The sequence below is a fragment of the Physeter macrocephalus genome, unplaced genomic scaffold (genome assembly GCF_002837175.3).
Source record: "Physeter macrocephalus isolate SW-GA unplaced genomic scaffold, ASM283717v5 random_1598, whole genome shotgun sequence".
NCBI lineage: Eukaryota > Metazoa > Chordata > Mammalia > Artiodactyla > Physeteridae > Physeter > Physeter macrocephalus.
The window spans coordinates 8,693-25,000 of NW_021146804.1; the positions used below are offsets into that span (position 1 = coordinate 8,693).

At 61.9% G+C, this 16,308-nt stretch overlaps 2 protein-coding genes across 2 annotated transcripts; both read right to left on the minus strand.

The window, feature by feature from the left end:
- Positions 1-1,915: 1,915 nt before the first annotated feature.
- Positions 1,916-7,451, minus strand: LYNX1 (Ly6/neurotoxin 1). Its single transcript, XM_007119125.4, has 5 exons — positions 7,358-7,451; positions 6,242-6,443; positions 5,929-6,030; positions 5,176-5,724; positions 1,916-2,207 (listed from the first exon to the last, which is right to left on the minus strand). The coding sequence occupies exons 2-4, from the start codon at positions 6,291-6,293 to the stop codon at positions 5,534-5,536; spliced, it is 345 nt and encodes a 114-aa protein (XP_007119187.1). The 5' UTR covers positions 6,294-6,443; positions 7,358-7,451; the 3' UTR covers positions 1,916-2,207; positions 5,176-5,533.
- A 5,101-nt stretch (positions 7,452-12,552) lies between these two features.
- Positions 12,553-14,310, minus strand: LY6D (lymphocyte antigen 6 family member D). Its single transcript, XM_007119126.4, has 3 exons — positions 14,191-14,310; positions 13,302-13,400; positions 12,553-13,080 (listed from the first exon to the last, which is right to left on the minus strand). Exons 1-3 carry the CDS (start codon positions 14,240-14,242, stop codon positions 12,845-12,847), a joined length of 387 nt encoding a protein of 128 aa, XP_007119188.1. The 5' UTR covers positions 14,243-14,310; the 3' UTR covers positions 12,553-12,844.
- Between the last annotated feature and the right edge of the window lie 1,998 nt (positions 14,311-16,308).

Sequence of the window (16,308 nt, forward strand, 5' to 3'; positions counted from 1 at the left end):
TAGGTGGAGATGCCACCCGAACTCGGGGGTCGGTGGGGAGATGGCGAGGCCAGGTGTGGGCAGCCCCATTGGGGGGCATGTCCCTGAGGAGCCCCCGAGCAGGCCTCAGGGGCAGATGCAGCCAGCGACAGCGGATGTGGGCGGAGCCAGAGAAGACTGCAGAGATGCGAGCGGGAAAACTGCCTCCAGAACAAGGCGGGACGGAAAGGGGAGAGGAAGGAGGAAGGCAGGAGAGGGTGGACCCAGGAGCAGGCCAGGCCATCAAATTCAGGTGGGCGGGGTCACTGCTGGACTGGGAAGGCCTGTGGGGGAGGGGGAAGGAGGGGTCAAGCCAGGGGCAGGGCGCCGAGCGGTCCACAGCTCTTGCAGGGACGAGGAAAGGGTGCGGGCTCAGCTGATGGGCCCGCAGGTCCGGGGAGGGGCTGGGCAGAGGGTAGAGGCTGGTGGATGGGAGGGCCGGTGCCTCAGGAAAGGGGGTGCAGGGGCAGGAAGTGGGCTCCCCCAAGGTGGGAGTCACAGCTCAGTGGTGGCCGAGATCGGAGGGACGGGCTTAGAGCAAGCGGGGAGGGCTGGAAAGGAGGTGGCCCTGACCCCTGGACTCACCCAGCTCCAGGTTCAAGGCAGCGGCCAGCAGGAGCCCAGGGAGCAGCCTCAGGTCCCCCTGGGGAGAGGCCTGGCTCCCAGGGCGCCCGGGCTGCTGTCTTACCCCAGCTGCTGCTCTGCCCCGCCCCAGAGGCCAGCGCAGCCGGGGAACGGGACTGGGGCCTGGGCAGCGTGGGGGTCCAGCCTGGGACCCAGGCTCGATGGCTGTGTGGCCTCCGGAGAGCCTCACTGAATTCCATAAACCTCTTTCCTGGTCCTCAGATGATACGATGGGGGGATCACGTGGTATGGCGTGGCGCACGACGAAGCCTCAGCACACAGCCTCGGGCCTCCCGGGCGAACAGGAATGAGGGTCTGGCTCAGGCCTGGGGGCCTAGCCCCTGGCCCTAAACACGCAAACAAAGCTTAGGGCTCGCCGAAACCGGAAGCTTCACCAGCACGGACCCCTGCGGTGAGTTAGCGGAGCAGCTGCCCTCCGAAGAGCCACAGAGCACGGCCCTCAGCTTTCCCGCCTGTCAAACGGGCCTCCCTCCAGAAGTGGTGGTTCTGCACTGCCTACCCCCTGGGAGTGACGAGGGACGCTGGTCACGATCGTGACTGTACTGCAGGGCCCAGGACCTGCGGGCGTTTGCCCAGTGCTGGGGGGCGGGGAGCAGAAAGACCCTTGGTATTAAGAGAGGCCCCATGATGGGCGAGGGCCCAGAAGGACCCCCCTGAGAGCAGGAGCCAGACTTTGTGGGAGCGATGCGCCAGCCAAGACATTCTGCCAAAATGGGAGGTGCACCGTGGGGGCAGTGTGGGTGGCTGTCTGAAGGGGGCCAGCCCTGCCGGCCCACAGGCCCTTGTCTGCCCTGGCAGCCCGAGTGGCTTTTGCCCAACCCTCTATCTGGTGGGCTCCTGTGGGTGGTCCGTCTCAGACCCCGCTCCCAGGCAGAGAGGAAGAGCCGGTGCCAGGAGCTAGAGAGCTGGGTGGTGGGTGTGTTCCTGGGGTCCTACCCGCCCCCCCCAGCCCCGTCAGCCTTCCCCAGGGGGCCGCTGGGTGAGGTGGTAGGTCTGCCTCGCTCCCAGGGAACCAGAACTGGGGCCGCTCCCGTGAACCCTGGGAGGCCTCCTGCCTCTCCTGCCTGGCTCCCCTCCCATGGGTCATCCCCTGCCCTGGGCCAGGGCTGGTTCCGAGGTCCAGACTGGGCGACCTAGGGTGGGCGGGAGTCTAGGACAGACAGAGCCAGCAGGACCAGCAAACCAGACCACTGGGTGGAGGTGAGCGCAGGAGGGGTGGCTCGTGGGACAGAAAGTCGACACACATGTTCATCCATTTATTCGCTAGCTCGAGGAGGTGCAAACGAGACCTCTCTGGGAGGCCGTGTGAGGGAGGGGGACCATGGCCTGAAGTCGATGCCCGTGCTGGGCGGGGTCAGGAAGTGGACGGAAAGGGCACCATCCGTCCATCTGTCCGTCCGTTCATCCATCTGTCCACCCGGTGCCTCCTGTGTGCCAGGCCCCAGACTGGGCAGTTACGCCCCAGCCTGGTGGGCGCTATTGTCCCCATTTTATCAGCAAGACAACAGAGGCTCAGAGATGTGAACGACAAGCTCCAGATCAGCCTGAGGGATAGAATCCAACAAAATTTGGGGGAGGGGGAGATGAAAAAGAAAGAGACCTCTCACCTTCCTTTTACCTTTCTCAGAGGCTTAGAATCATGAAAAAAATACACGTTCATCACCACAAAGCCGATGTTACAAAGGGAGGTGAGAAGCAGCTGCCCAGCCTCCCCTCTGCACGTCCGTCTGCACCGGGGCCGCAGCTGTGCTCCAGGCAGACGGACAGCACAGGAGCCCACGGAGGTGCCACCACACAGTCAAGCAGCCGCTCCCGAGACTGGCAGGCTGCTTCCAGATCTGAAACGCCGCGAAGAGCTGCGAGGAAGAGCCTGGGCCGCTCCGCCTGCTGAGCGGGCTCTCGTTTCCGTTGGGGCCCCACGATCCTGACACAGGTGGGAAGGGGTCTGGGCCAGGCGAGCTCAGAGGGCCTGGCGCCCCTCTGCCCTCCTCTGTGCTATTCCACCCCTGGCCCAGCACCCAGACACAGGGCTGGACGCCCTGACTCTGTCTTTCATGGCTTCTCAAACCTCCTGGTGCTGATTTTCTCCTTCTTTCCTGACCCTAAGCTGTTATAATGATTTCACATGCTAAAATCCTCTTAAATTGATAAATCCACCTTCTCAGCTTCCCCTTCCTCTCCCAGCTGATGGGAGAAGCGACTGCAGGGTGGGGCAGGGGACAAGAAGTCCCACCTGGCTTGGGCAACTACTTCACCTCTCTGTGCCTCGGTTTCCTCATCTGTGAAAAGGGCATGATAACGGCTCCTACCTTGCAGGGTTGTCTTGCAGTGCTTAGAGCCACGACTGCAGGGGAACGGGCAGATGTGAGTTACTAACCTCATGGACAGTCAGTTGGGACAAGTTGACTGGTTTGATTTCCAAGGGCCCCACTGGTGCGTTCCCCTGATTTTGCAGTGCCACGCGCTTCCCACTAGGGGGCCCGGCCAGGGCGTGAGCATAACACCTTAGGTGTGTCTGCGCTCAGTTTCGACCACAGCCGGGCCAGGCAGAAGAACCCAGTCTGTGGAGGCAGGACGGGCAGCATGGTCCCCGGTGCTGCGGGCGGTGCCATGGGTACTGGGGTGGGACCAGGTCAGGGGGGAGGAGGGTTGGACAGATGGAAGCAAGAGGCAGGTGTGAGAAGCTCCCCCAACACCAAGCACACCCAGCTGCTGGATCCCTGCTCTCAGTGACCCCAGAGCCCACAGGGGGCCAGGCAGGGCTCTACTCCATCCCCGCCAGGACAGGAGGGAGGGAGGGAGGACCCGATCTAGCCCAGGAGCCACCGGACCCAGGACAAAGTGCTTGCACAAGCAGGGCAGTGACAGTACTTCCCAGGCCTCTCCTGCTGAGTCAGGAGGGCAGTCTGCCCACAGCTGCCCTCCCTCCCAGGAAGCATCTGGAGCTGCAGTGGCCCTGCAGCCAACTCTGCGGGGAGTGTGGTCTCTTCCCTGAGGTGGACCACCCCTGGGAGTCTTTGGGTGGAGGAGCTGGGGGTGGGCTCTGGCTTCCCCCCAGCCTCCCCCAGGGAGGGGCTCACCCCACACTGGGCATCAGGGGGGAGGGGCCACCTGGCAGGCTGCCTGGGGTTCGGTCCTGCTCCTTGGCCCTCTGGGAAGCCTGACCCAGGCCTGCCTAAGGACCTCCTACCCGGGCTCCCCCAGGGCGACCGGATCCCCTGAGATCTGGCGGTCCCAGAGGGAAGCTCTCAAGAGGGAATTTCCAGCACAAGCCCCCCTGACAGGGGCCATGCTTAGGGGCCAAGGGCTTCTGAGTTCCAGGGACAACCCCCCACGTGGGTACCTGCCACCGTCCTGCACACTTGGGCCGTGCCAACCAGAAGGGGCTCCTTGGCCCCCTCCCCGGACACTGGAGCTGGGGGCACTGGTCAGCTGAGGAGGCCTCAGGCGCTGTGTGACCCCCGGCACAACGCTGCACGTCCTGACTGGCCTCACTGGGAGGAGGGCCCGGCTCCCCGGGCCACCCGGATCCAGGACAGCAGACGCTGGGCAGACCCGGGCTTCCCCAAGCTGGCCAAGGGTGGGGCTCACCTAGGGTGGGTGCCTTTTAAATGATGCCATTTCTTGGGTCTCTGGGGGTCCCAAGGCCCAGCTTGACTGGCGGCACCTGAGAGCCACTCCCTGAGCTGAGGCTGGAGCGCTCCAGCCGGAGCGGAGCTCCCGCCCTCCCCGTGGGCAGAGTCAGAGGTCGAGGGGCCCGCGAAACCCTTTGGGGCCGAGGCCGGCGCACGCGGCACTCGTTCAGTCGGGATCCTGCTGCCGCCCGGATAGCAGTCAAGCCGCTGCGAGGGGCGAGGGGATCCCAGCTGCTCGGGGAGGGAGCGCGGCCCTTTGCACCCTTCTTTCCCGACCCGTCCTCCCCTCCACCCCCGGACCCAGCCTTCCCTTCCCCTCCCCTCCGGCGGACCGAGCCCACCCCTGCCCGGCGCGGCCCCAAGCGTCCACCAGAGGGCGCCCCGCTCCGGTTCAAGGATGCACCGCCCCCGCCCCGGCGAATCCTCGGCGCCCCGGCAAAGTTCGCCGCCCCAAAGCCCCCCACCCCGTAAAGAGGCGCACTCCGCCAGGGCCTGCTTAGGGCTGAAGGCCAGGCTTCGGGTGGCCACCGCTCTGCTCCCTTCCCTCCTGGCCCAAAATAGTCCTGGGATCAGCTCTCAAGCTCGACCAAATATAGCCTGGCCTCTCCAGGCTCAGGCCTTGCGGAGGGGCCCAGCGCCGGATCTGGAGGGGCCTCAGGGGCCTCTTTAGGCTGAGCCACTTCCTCCCCTGCCACGGGCTGCCTAGACACGAGGGGACGGCCGACGCGGGGGGGGGGGCCACAGGGCTTCCCCGATCGGCCTGCCATGCCACACCTGCCCTGGGCAGCCCTCCTGGGGTCCTGGAGAGCCTTCTTCCTATAGGGCTGTTCCCCACCCCCTGGGTCCCTAATCTCCCCTCCCCCTCCAGCACACTTACAGGGCAGACGCAGAGGCCCCCTTCACGTCAGTGTTCACCGGCCAACTGAAGATCCCCCAACAACAGCACCCCGTGCCCACACCCCCATCCTTGGACAGAGGAGGGGGCTGAGCTGCCCCGTCAAAGCCAGATGCCTTGGGAGGCGTGGTCCCACATCAGCCTTCTGAAAACAACAGGTCATGACCTGGAAGCAGACCCCAGGGCTGAGGGAGGTCAAGAGTCCTCTTGCAGACACTCCTGGATGTGGCTGGTGGGGTCTGGGGAGGGCAGGGGTGGGGGGTGCAGGGGGAGAGGGTGGGGCCGTGCTGCTCAGCACTTGGCCCTTGGGTGAGTCTGTGGAGGGCGGCGGGACGGGGCTTTAGAGCAGACCCCAGAGGGTGGCCAGGAGTACAAGGGCCAGGGTTGCAGGGGCCGCGAGGCCAGCGCCGTTACAGAGGTCGTACTGGCAGCAGGAAGTGGTGGACGCGTGCTTGGAGTAGCCATCGTACACGGTCTCAAAGCAGCTGGGCACACATGACTTGCTCACCTTCATCCTGGTCGGGGTGTAGTCTGCAGAGGGATGGGGAGGTGGGCCAGGACCCTGAGGGGGCCAACCCCAGCATGCAGGGCCATTAGGCCAGCTTCCCCTAAGCCAGGAGCTCCCCAAACGGATCCTGGGGCAGGTGGGAGCCTCCCTCCTCAGCCTCCCTCACACGCCCCCACCCGCCGCCGTGCTCCCCAGGCGGGGCCGTGAGGGGCAGGCCAGCAACTCACAAGTGCGTGTGGTCATGCAGTAGGTGACCATGGCCGGGCACGTCATGGGGTTGAAGCAGTTCTCGCCGTTGTAGGCACACACATGGCAGTCCAGAGCCTGGGCTGGGGGCCGGGGGCCGGGGCCGGGGGGAGATCGGGGTCAGAGAACAGCGAGAGGCCCCTCCTCCAGCCCATCAGCCCCCTGGTCCCGTCAGCTTCCCCAGGTCAGAACAGCTGGGACGAGAGGCGGTCACTGGAATTTCCGCCCCCCCCCCCCGAGCCTGCCTGCCCCCAAAGGTGGGCCTGTCCACCCTCTGTTCTCCATCCATCTTACCCACAGGTAGGCCCACCAAGGCCACCAGGAACAGGGCGAGCAGCGGCCCCATGGCCGGAGGTGAGAGCGCAGAGTGGGAGCAGGGAAGTGGAGAGCAGCTGGTCTTCGATTCAACTCAGGCCAGGGCTGAGGCAGGGCACAGAGGGGGCGGGACAACCCCCTGCCCTCTGGGAGCTCCTGGTCGACTGGAGGCACTATAGCCCTGCACAGAGGGGGATGAGGACAGGTGGTCACAGCAGGGCCTGAGGGACCCACAGGCTTGGGCAGAGGAGCCCCCCAACTCAGCCTGGGAGTCAGGAAAGACTTCCTGGAGGAGGAGACACGAATGAGATGAGAAGGAAGCAAGGGTGGGACACCCCCCCAGGGGTGGGGGGCCAAGGGGAGGCCAGAAGGCTGGAGGGGCCTTGAATGCCAGGCCAAACCCACAGTCTACCGGGGAAGGTTGATGCAGGGGCCCAGGAGCTTGGCACCCAGCCCTCTCCCACTCAGGGCCCTGGGGCCCCGGGGGTGGGTCTGTCCTCACTGCTCCCCCTACCTTTTGCCCCTGGCATGTCCCCGCGTGGGCCCCCCCACTTCCTGACACTTTCAGGGCCCAGCTAGGGGCCCCTCTCCCGGAAGACCTCCAGAGCCCTGCCTGGGGTTTGGAGTCAGTACTGCAGAGCTCCGGGCAGCGGAAGGCTTCGGGGCTCTGTCCGGCCTGTGGGGGAATGCGCTTTGAATGCACTCCAGGAGGGCACTTGGGCAAGACAAGAACTTCAGTCTGGATCTGCTGTTTGGAGCGGAGATGCCCACTCTCTCCGAAAGGGTCTGCGGGGGTGTCTGGAGTACGACTCCCCTCCCCGCGCGGATAGTCCAGCCCCGGGTCCCCGCCTCGGGGAACTAAATTAGACCCTCCCCTTCCCGAGAACAACAAATCCATCTTCCATGACCCATCTTCCGGGCGTGCACCTCGGGATGTCGAAGGTCTGAGCAAGGCCGGGCCTGCGGCTCCAGCTCCTCCCGCCCCCTCCCGGAGAGCCCCGCCCCCAAGACTGCGGTCCCAAGTTCGGGGGGCTGTCGGGGTGACCTCAACCATGACCTTCACCACAATGAGCCCCCGTTGCGCCTACGACTCACCCCTCGCCGGCCCTGCGAGCCCGGGTCTGACAGTGAGCGCGTCCTTGAGCCCCGCAGTGACCACGCCGCGCCGCAGCCCCGCGGCAGCGCCGCCCATCGCGCGTGACCTCAGCGCAGGCCCCGCCCCGCCCCGCCCGCGAGTTCGTCCTTCCCGCGGGGACTGGGACCCACCGCCCCCCGCGGAGAGCCAACCGCGCGCAGACCTAGGCCCCCGCAGTGACACCCGCGCTACCCTCAGACGCACGCGCCCCTCGGGATGGGGCGCGGGCCATCTCCACGGGGACGGACTCTTCTGCCCCTCCCTCCCTCCCTCTCCCTGCTGCCGCCCCGCCCTTCGCCCACTCACCCCCGTGGCGAGTCAGCCCCGCACCCCAGCAGCAGCCCGCGCCCCTTCTTCCTTTAGCCCGGTGGTACAGGGATGTTAGCGGAGCTGCAGCGGGGGCGGGGGGCGGGGGGGGCGGGGAGAGGCGCTGACTTCTGGATCCGGCTTCTGGGTCCCCACGTGGCCCCGCTTTGCCTGCTGTGTGACCTCGGCAAGTTACCTAGCATCTCTGGGCCTCGGTCCCCACACCAGGTCCTCCTAACAAAGCGTAAAAGCAAGCCTTGAAAGGAGCCCATGGTTTCATGGACCCCCTTCCACGGTAATAGTACTGTTTAAGGCACCATTTAAGATTTTCATGGGCCCTAGATTTTTTTTTTTTCTAATGTGAGGAAAAAAATGCAACATTTTCTTTGACCCTCAATTTTATTTTTCTTTAAAAGAGTTGAACGACGTTGGGCACCCTAGGCCCTGAGCCTCCGGAGTGAAGTGGCCACTCTCCCTGGACGGGCTGGGATGGCTGGCCACCCTATTTGCCACATAGCCCCTGAGATGCCACAGGGTGCCAGGAGTTGAAGATAAAACGGGCAAACGTTCCCAAGTATCCTCACGGTCATGAAGCTCACGCTCTAATGGGCCTTAAAATAAACACGTGGGTCAAAACCCAAGTACGCTGTGGGCTTCAGCATCGGATCGTGATGAATTAACAGCAACTGGATTTTCCGCCTGCCTTTAAACAACTGAAAAATGGGGCGACATAAATGAAGCCGAGGTTCTCGGAGGTTGCACAGCAGGCAGCAGGGGCCGTGACCCTGGAGGTGGGGGAGACAAAGGAGCTGCAAGCCGCAGTGCGGGGAGGGGAAACCCAGACAGAGCCCGGGACTCTCTGACTGAGGAGAGGAGAGTTCAGGGAAGCCAAAGCAGCTGGATCTCACAGGGTAGAGAGGAGAGAGCTGTCCCCTCTCCAACCCACAGGGCTGGGGAGGTCAGCAGAGGGTGCCTGTGTCTTTAGCTGAGGGCCCATCGGTGCACACATTCGAGGAACCAACCCCAAGATGTGGACGGAGCAGGCACAAGGGTTCCCAGAGCTCACACACGGCCGGAGGAGAAACCTTGTATCGACTGCAAAAAAATACAAACCCGCACAACCTAAAAGTCTTGAGTTAATATTTTATTTGGGGGCCCTGCCGAGGACTACAGCCCAGGAGACAGCCTCTCAGCTCTGAGGGTCCAAAGAGGTAAGGGAGGAGCCGGGACATACAGGAGTTCTTGCTGGGAAAAAGCAAACAAACAAGTGTACTCAAACATCGAAAGATCACTGCTAGTCACAAAAAGCAGGCATCGCAGGTTGATGATTTTAGTGCTTTTCTCCGTTCGGGAAGATGCAAGAGGCTGGGCTCGTTGCAGTTATTCCTTTGATGTGCATCTTAGCTGTCTAGGGCGAGCATCCTGTTTTCCTCTCTCCTGAATTCCCCTCAGAGAAACTATAAACTCGTGGAACCCAGAAATTCAATGAACTTCAAGCACAAGAAATTGAAGAAAACTATACCAAAGCACATCGTGATCAACTGCTTAAAACCAGGGATAAAGAGAAACCACTGAAAGCGGACATTGTGTGATGCGCAAGAAGAGAAGGACGCCAGCAGACTGCTTGTCAGAAGCGGTACAAGCCAACGCAGTGAAGCAGTGTTCGAAACACCACAACACAAAAAACAAACAACTTGGAATTATGTGCTCTGAAAAGTGAAGGGGAAATAAAGATGTTTTCTGACATGCAAAGGCAAAAAGAATTCTTTTCTAGAATCAAAAAAAAAAAAAAAAAGTAAAGAAAGAGCAAGAAAAGAAAAATCAAAGAGCTCTGCTTAATAAAGTAACAAAGGAGATAAAACGGAATCACAGGAGTAATCTGGTCATTGACAAGAAGGCAGAAAAAGAGGGGAAAGGAAAAAGAACAGGTGGGACAGAGAGAAGACAGAAGGCAGGATGAGAGAGTTAAACCCATGACACCTCTAATCACACTGAGTGGTCCAAACACCCCAACTAGGAAGCAGAGGTCGTCAGATTAAATAAAAAGAGAAAGCCACGTCTCTGCTGCCCTCAAGAAGTCCACTGTACGTGTAAGATCACACGTAGGTTAAAAGGCAAAGCACGGAGGAAGAGACACCAGGCTCACGGTAATTACAAGAAAGCAGGGGTGACCACACTCATATCAGACAAAGTGGATTTTAGAGCAAAAGATATAGCCAGGAATAAAGAAGGACGTTACATAATGATAAAAGGGTCGGTTCATTAAGGGGACATAGCAATCCTAAATGTCTATGCACCTAACGACTGAGTGTCAAAACGCACAAAGCCAAAAAACCTGATAGAACAAAAAGGAGAAAAAGAAAATTCACGATTCCAGCCAGAGATTTCAACACTCCTTTCTTAGAGAATTTTTTTTTTTGGCTGCATTGGGTCTTCATTGCTGCATGCGGGCTTTCTCTAGTTGCGGTGAGCCGGGGGCTACTCTTCGTTGCAGTGCGCGGGCTTCGCGTTGCAGTGGCTTCTCTTGTGGCGGAGCACGGGCTCTAGGCACACAGGGTCGGTAGTTGCGGCGCACGGGCTTAGTTGCTCCGCGGCATGTGGGATCTTCCCGGACCAGGGCTCGAACCTGTGTCCCCTGCATCGGCAGGTAGATTCTTAACCACTGTGCCACAAGGGAAGCCCAACACTCCTTTCTTAAGAGCTCATAGAAGTCAACAGAAGATGAGTAACGATAAAGGAGACTTGAACAACACTAACAGCCCGTGTGACCTACTTGGTAAGTTCAGAAGGAGAGCCCGTTCTTTTCAAGGACACACAGAATATTGATCAAGATAGACCTATTGTGGGCCATAAAATAAATCTCAACAAATTTACAGGGATTGAAATCCTACAAATTATTTTATTGGGCTACAGTGGAATTAAATCAAGAAATCAAGAACAGAAAAATAAGATCACCAAATATTTAGAAACTGGTCAACACGTTTCTAAATAACCGGTGGGCTAAAGGAAAAATCTTAAAGGAAATTAGAAAGTATTTCCAACTGAATGAAAATGAAAAGACAAAATATCAAAGTTAGTGGATGCAGCTAAAGCAGTGTTTAGAAGGGAAGTTTTGGCACTAACGCTTGTATGAGAAAAAATAAAGTTCTCGACACAATGGCCTCTGATCCCACCTTCAGAAACTAGAACAAGAGTAAACCAAACCCCAAGTAAGCAAAATAAAGGAAATGACAAAAATAAGAGCAAAAGGATCAAGGAAATAGAAGAAGAAAATCAATAGAGAAAATCAATCAACCCAAAAGCTGATCTTTGAGAATATCAATACAATTTTTAACCCCCTAGCCAGATTGTTCAGAAGGAAAAGAGACAAGACAGATCACTAATATCAGGAATGACAAAAGGAGCCTTATGACAGGCCATAACAGCATTACAAAGATAATAAGGGAACATTACGAATGACGTTGTTACCAAAAGTGGGGTCTGCCTGCTTGCCGCTCAAAAGCCAATAAAGAGGCCAGGTTGGTGGAAAGGAAAGTTTGGTTTATTTCCGAGGCTGGCAACCAGGGCGGGGGGAACTCCTGTCCAAAGGCCTACTCCCCCCCACCCCCCAAAAAATCAGTGGGCTAGAGCTTTTATAGACGGAGGGAGGGGGCTCCATGCAGAAACAGCACAGGCAGCTCTGACGGTCATCTTGAAATTCGCCATCGGCGTTCTGATCAGCAGTCATCTTGATTGTTTTAAGTACAGTTAATCTTCATTTCCCGGGTCGGTTTGTTCCCCTTTCTTTGAGGCCAGTTCTCAGAATTGTGGCAGCTTATGTCACGGCTACAGCCTGGTCATCATGCAGTCCACGTCTTCCGCCTGGCGGGGATTTCTAACCCGGGGCCCAGGTGGCCCCGGTTGTCCCTTTAGGGGTGGCCGCCCTGCGGAGCCTTCCCTGAGCCCGTGCGGCGGCGGCCTCCTCCTCCGGAAGTTTGCTGACTGCACGCCTGGCTTCCAGATGGGGGGGTGAGAGCACCCTCCCCTCCTCGGAGGCGGATGTCCCTGACCCCACCTCTTGATTCAAACCCCAGCCACACGGCCGGCCTGCTGTGGGATATCCCGAGGGCTCGGGATGGTCCACGCCCGGTGCGTCCCGGCCCCGTCTGTCCGACCTCAGGGGCCCGTGTGTCTGACCCGGCCTTTCCACTCCCTGCCCCGGGTGCCGGGTGCCGAGGGCACAGAGTGGGCTCTGAGGGAGGGGAGAGGCATCCCCGCCGTGGCAGCTCCTCCCAAGGCCCGGCTCTCCGGTGGCCACCGGCGGGGGCGCGCTGGTCCTCGGAATATTCCCGCCGCAGCAGGAGCTACGGTCGGATCGCAGCCCGCGGGAGCGCGGAGCGAGAGAGACCTGCCGCGGGCAGGGGGTGTTCCTCAAGGTCACCTGGTAGGACAAGGTGGGACCCGGCGAGCCTGGGCAGGCGGGGCTTGGCCGTGAGGGGTGGGAGACGGGCTGGCAGGGTGGGCGGGGCGGCCCTGCAGGAAGGCGTTGCACCGCGTGGTCTCAGGCAGGCTGGTGGCTGCCTGGTGAAGAGCTATGGCCTCGCCATCACGGCTGCACTGACAAACTTCTGCCGGCGCGCCTACTCAGGCCTCCCCCAGGAGGGCCCTCCTTGTCTGGGGCTGCAGAGGAGGTGCCTGGGGAGGGTCGTGTCCCCTCCAGGGGTGAAGGGTGACGGCGGCCCCCCAGGCATCATGCACGCTGCCAGCACTGGCCCTGGGTGACAAACCCTGGGACTTGGGGGCCTGTGTGTGTGTGCATGGCTCCTCCCCGCCCCCTCTACTCCCGGAACTAGCACAGACACGAGCACACTGGTTTGCAACCATTTATTCCTGTGCAGGGCTTTGGGTAGAAAAATAAACGGAAGCCAAACAGAATGAATAGGAAGCCCGAAGGGAGCCGAATGCCTCCTGTCCCCCCTCCTCCCCCCCGCTGTTCAGGGAGGGGCGTCCTCTTGTGCTGGGGGAGGGGCGGCTCCAAGCCAGCGGCTCTTCGTGCCTCACCGCCGCCCTGCCCTAGACCTTCCAGGGGAGCCCCCAGCCCAAGGTGTCTGAGCCCCCATCCCGGCCAGGGAGAGGAGGGGGTGGGGCCCCGGTCCCGAGGGTCACAGGCTGGGGGCCCAGGCGAGGGCGAGGAGGCCCAGGGCCAGCGCCAGGCCGAGGGGGGCGCTGGTGAGCAGGGCGCGGGCTGGCGCAGCGCTCTGCAGACTCTCGTTGCACAGGTCGCGCTGGCAGCACAGGGTGGACGAGAAACCCACGCTGATTTGGCTCTGCAGGCTGTGCGTGGGCGTGCACGACTCGGTGCAGTCCTTCTGCACCAGGTTCCCAGATAGGGGCTCCACTGGGGACGGGTGGGCGGGGTCAGGCCAGGCAGCGCCAGCGCCCCCGACCCCCAGGGCCTCCCAAGTTCCAGTTCCCAGCTTCCACGGCCACCGTGACCGGACGGTCACCGAGCTCACTCCCACCATCCTCCCCAGGGATGATCCTCCAAGCCCTGGGGCACCAGGACAGAGCCCTGGAGTGTCCTGCAGGGGCCCCTTTCCCGTCCCCCAGATCGCTCACCCTTGGTCACGATCCTGCAGAACTTTGAGTTGACTGAGCAGCTCTGAGGTTCCTCACAGTTGGTGGAGCTTGTGCATACGTGACAGCGGAGAGCCTGGGCTGGGGGCGAGGGTGTAGGGGTTTCAGCAGGCCCCAGGGAGACCTCCCAGGGAGACAGGGAGGCCGGGTTCACTGCCGGAAAAGACTCCTCCTGGACGGAGCCCTCTGTCACCCCTGCCCTAGGCCAGTCCCCTCTGAGGCCCCTGGGCCCCGCCAGCGTTCACGTCTTGCACACAGCCTCAGGAGGCGGGAGGTGACAGTCCTCGTCTGCTGGGGCCCTGGCACCCCACCCGGAGGAGCGGTCCAGCGCCGGGCATCCCTAGAGGACCAGTGAGGAGGTGGCCAGGGTGGGGTGCACTGAAGACCCTTCCCCAGGGGCATCAGAGGCTCTGGGATTTGCTCATAGTGGCCCACAGGACCTGGCTGCAGTCCCCACCCTGGGGGCTGTCTCCTGGTGGGCAGCCCACGGTGAGGGCCTGAGGCTGCGCTGGGGTCCTGGAGGCTGTCAGGTTGGCCATGCTGAGCCTGCGGGGGGGGAGGGGGAAGGGTGACCCAGGAGGGCCCTGGGCCCTGGAGAGGGGAGCAGGGGCCGAACCCTGGGCATCTGTCTTTCCGCAGGAGAGGCATCTCAAGACAATCCCAGCATCGCTCCCGCTCAGAATGTCTGATTCTCGGGCTTGATTCTCTGATTCTGACATATTGTTAAGTCTGTGATCCCACAAAGTTAAGATGCGGGGTTCACTTGGTTCTAGGGTTCACAACGCCGAGGTTCTCCATGCCTAGAGGTGAGCAACTCCAGGCTTCCAGGGTCCGGCTCCCCACTGCCCCCAGCCCCCCGCCAGCCCCTCACCTGGCCCAGAAGCCACAGCCAGGGCAACAAGGAACAGCAGGGCTGTCTTCATCTCAGCGTTCCCGGGAGCACTGGGAGCCCCTCCTCTCTGAGGCCTTATAGCTGGGACACGTGCTGGTGGGAGGGAGGGGCACAGACCCGTCCCTCCCTGCCTGGCCCATGGCCTCCAGCGAGGCACACCCCTGCCCTGCCAGCTGGAGGGATCTCTGCCCCAGCTCCCGCCCGCCTCCTCGCTCCGTCCTCTGCCCAGCTCTGGTCACTTTGTCTCTGACTTCCACCCTCAGATAGGGTCACAGAGTCCCAAGCCTGTGTGGGTGCCCTGGGGGTGCCCAGTGCTGTGCTCGGGGCCGAGGGGCGTGGTGCAGGAGGAGGCTCAGGCCCTGCATTCTTGGGCTCCCGGGGGCTCTGGGTTGCTAGGTTGGCCCCCAGGGGTCCTGGGGAAAAGACCCTAGGGAAGTGAAGTGTTCACTAAGATGTCTGGACCTGGGGGAGAAGGGGAAAGAGAAGCCCTCGGCGCAGGGACGTGGATGCCAGATGTGCCTGCGGAGAGGTGAGCGCCGACTGGGTGAGGGAGGGGAAGTCCAGCGGGACCTGGGGCTTCGGAGGAGGGGCAGGGGCTGGACTGCTGGGGAGGGGGTGGTGTGGAGGCCAAGACCCAACCCCGCATCGTCTCCACCACCCCTGCCTCCCATCTTTCCGGGCCCCAGGAGCCCTCCTCACCAAGTGCCCCCCCGCCATGCTCCAGCCCGGCCCTCCTCCAGCGGCTGCCTGCATCCTGCCTGTGACAACTGCTCTCTGTGTGTGCTCTGGTCCCGAAAGGCGGTGTGCTCTTCCAGGCCAGGCCCAGGGCGCCGCCTGGTGCAGGGTTGGCCGGGGGGCTGCCAGGCACATCCCGCCCCACCTTCCCCCTCTGGCGGCGCTCACAGGAGGGGCTCCGGCCTCTGCGCGTAGGCTCCCCCTTCCCTTGTCCCCCTCCCCGCAGGTTTCCCTGTCTGCTTGCTGGCCCTGGGACCCCACTACTTCTCCGATGTGCCCGGCAGACCCCGCTGGGAGGTGCGGGTGGGACCCGCAGAGGCAGGCTCTGATGATGCCGAACCTGCCGGTGGACACGCCCCTGAGGGTCTGGCGGGGCAGCGCCCGCCGCGCGGATCTGGGCCAGCCTGAGGCCCTTTGGAGCAGAGGCTCAGGCGGGTCAGGTCTGGGCTCCCGACCCCTGGCCTTTCCTCCTGACAGGCCCCCGGGCAAGCTGGCTCCTGAGCTGGGCCTCACCTCCTCCCTGCCGAGTCAAGGGTGCATATCGTGATGCTGGGGGTCCAAAGAGGTGTGCCCACCCTGAAGCAGTCACTGGACCTGCAGGACCTGCACGATGGTGGAGGGGTGGTGTCGCGGTGCCTTCCAGGACCCTGGGGGGCACAGGGAGGGGGCAGGCAGGAGCCCCCGAGGCAGCCCCCCATCAGCCTCCTGAGCCCGCGAAGGCTGCCTGTCCTACTGGCTGGTCCCTGGGGCTTGTTTAAGGCAGCTGGGCTCTGGATTGACAAGGCAGGTGACGTGGGGGTCCCTGGGCCCTGATCCAGAGAGAGAAAGTCACCCTGAGCTCCGAGGCCTCCCTCGGAGTGGGAGGGAGGGTGCCCAGGAGGCCCTGGGAAGCAGGGCACAGGGCTCAGTGACAGGGTGGTAACTGGCAAGGGGTGGCGGATGGCAGGTGGGGAGTGGTGACTACTTGGGCCAAGGGTCATGGAAGCTGCGGGAAAAATAGGTTTGGGGGATCGGATTTCCTGTCGGGCCCCGTGGCGCTGCAGGATCCAGGGACGTCGGGCCGACTGGGAGTGGAGGTCTGGGCGTGAGGGCGCTGGCAGCAGGCTCCCCGCATGTGGGGCTGGAGGGGGCCCTGTACCCCCGATCCACCTCCGTGAGGCACCTCAGGCTTTTACGTGGCTGTGTGCCCTGGTGGCAGCTGGTCCTGTTCTGTGGGAAGGAGGCCTTTGCCCCGGCAGGGCTGCCCACGAGGACGCGAGCTGCCTCTCCTGGGGCTTCCTAGCAGAAACATCAACCCCAGATACACTTTACTTGTGGGAGAAAGTGGGTGATTCCAATGACAAGAGCTCTCAGAGAACTGGG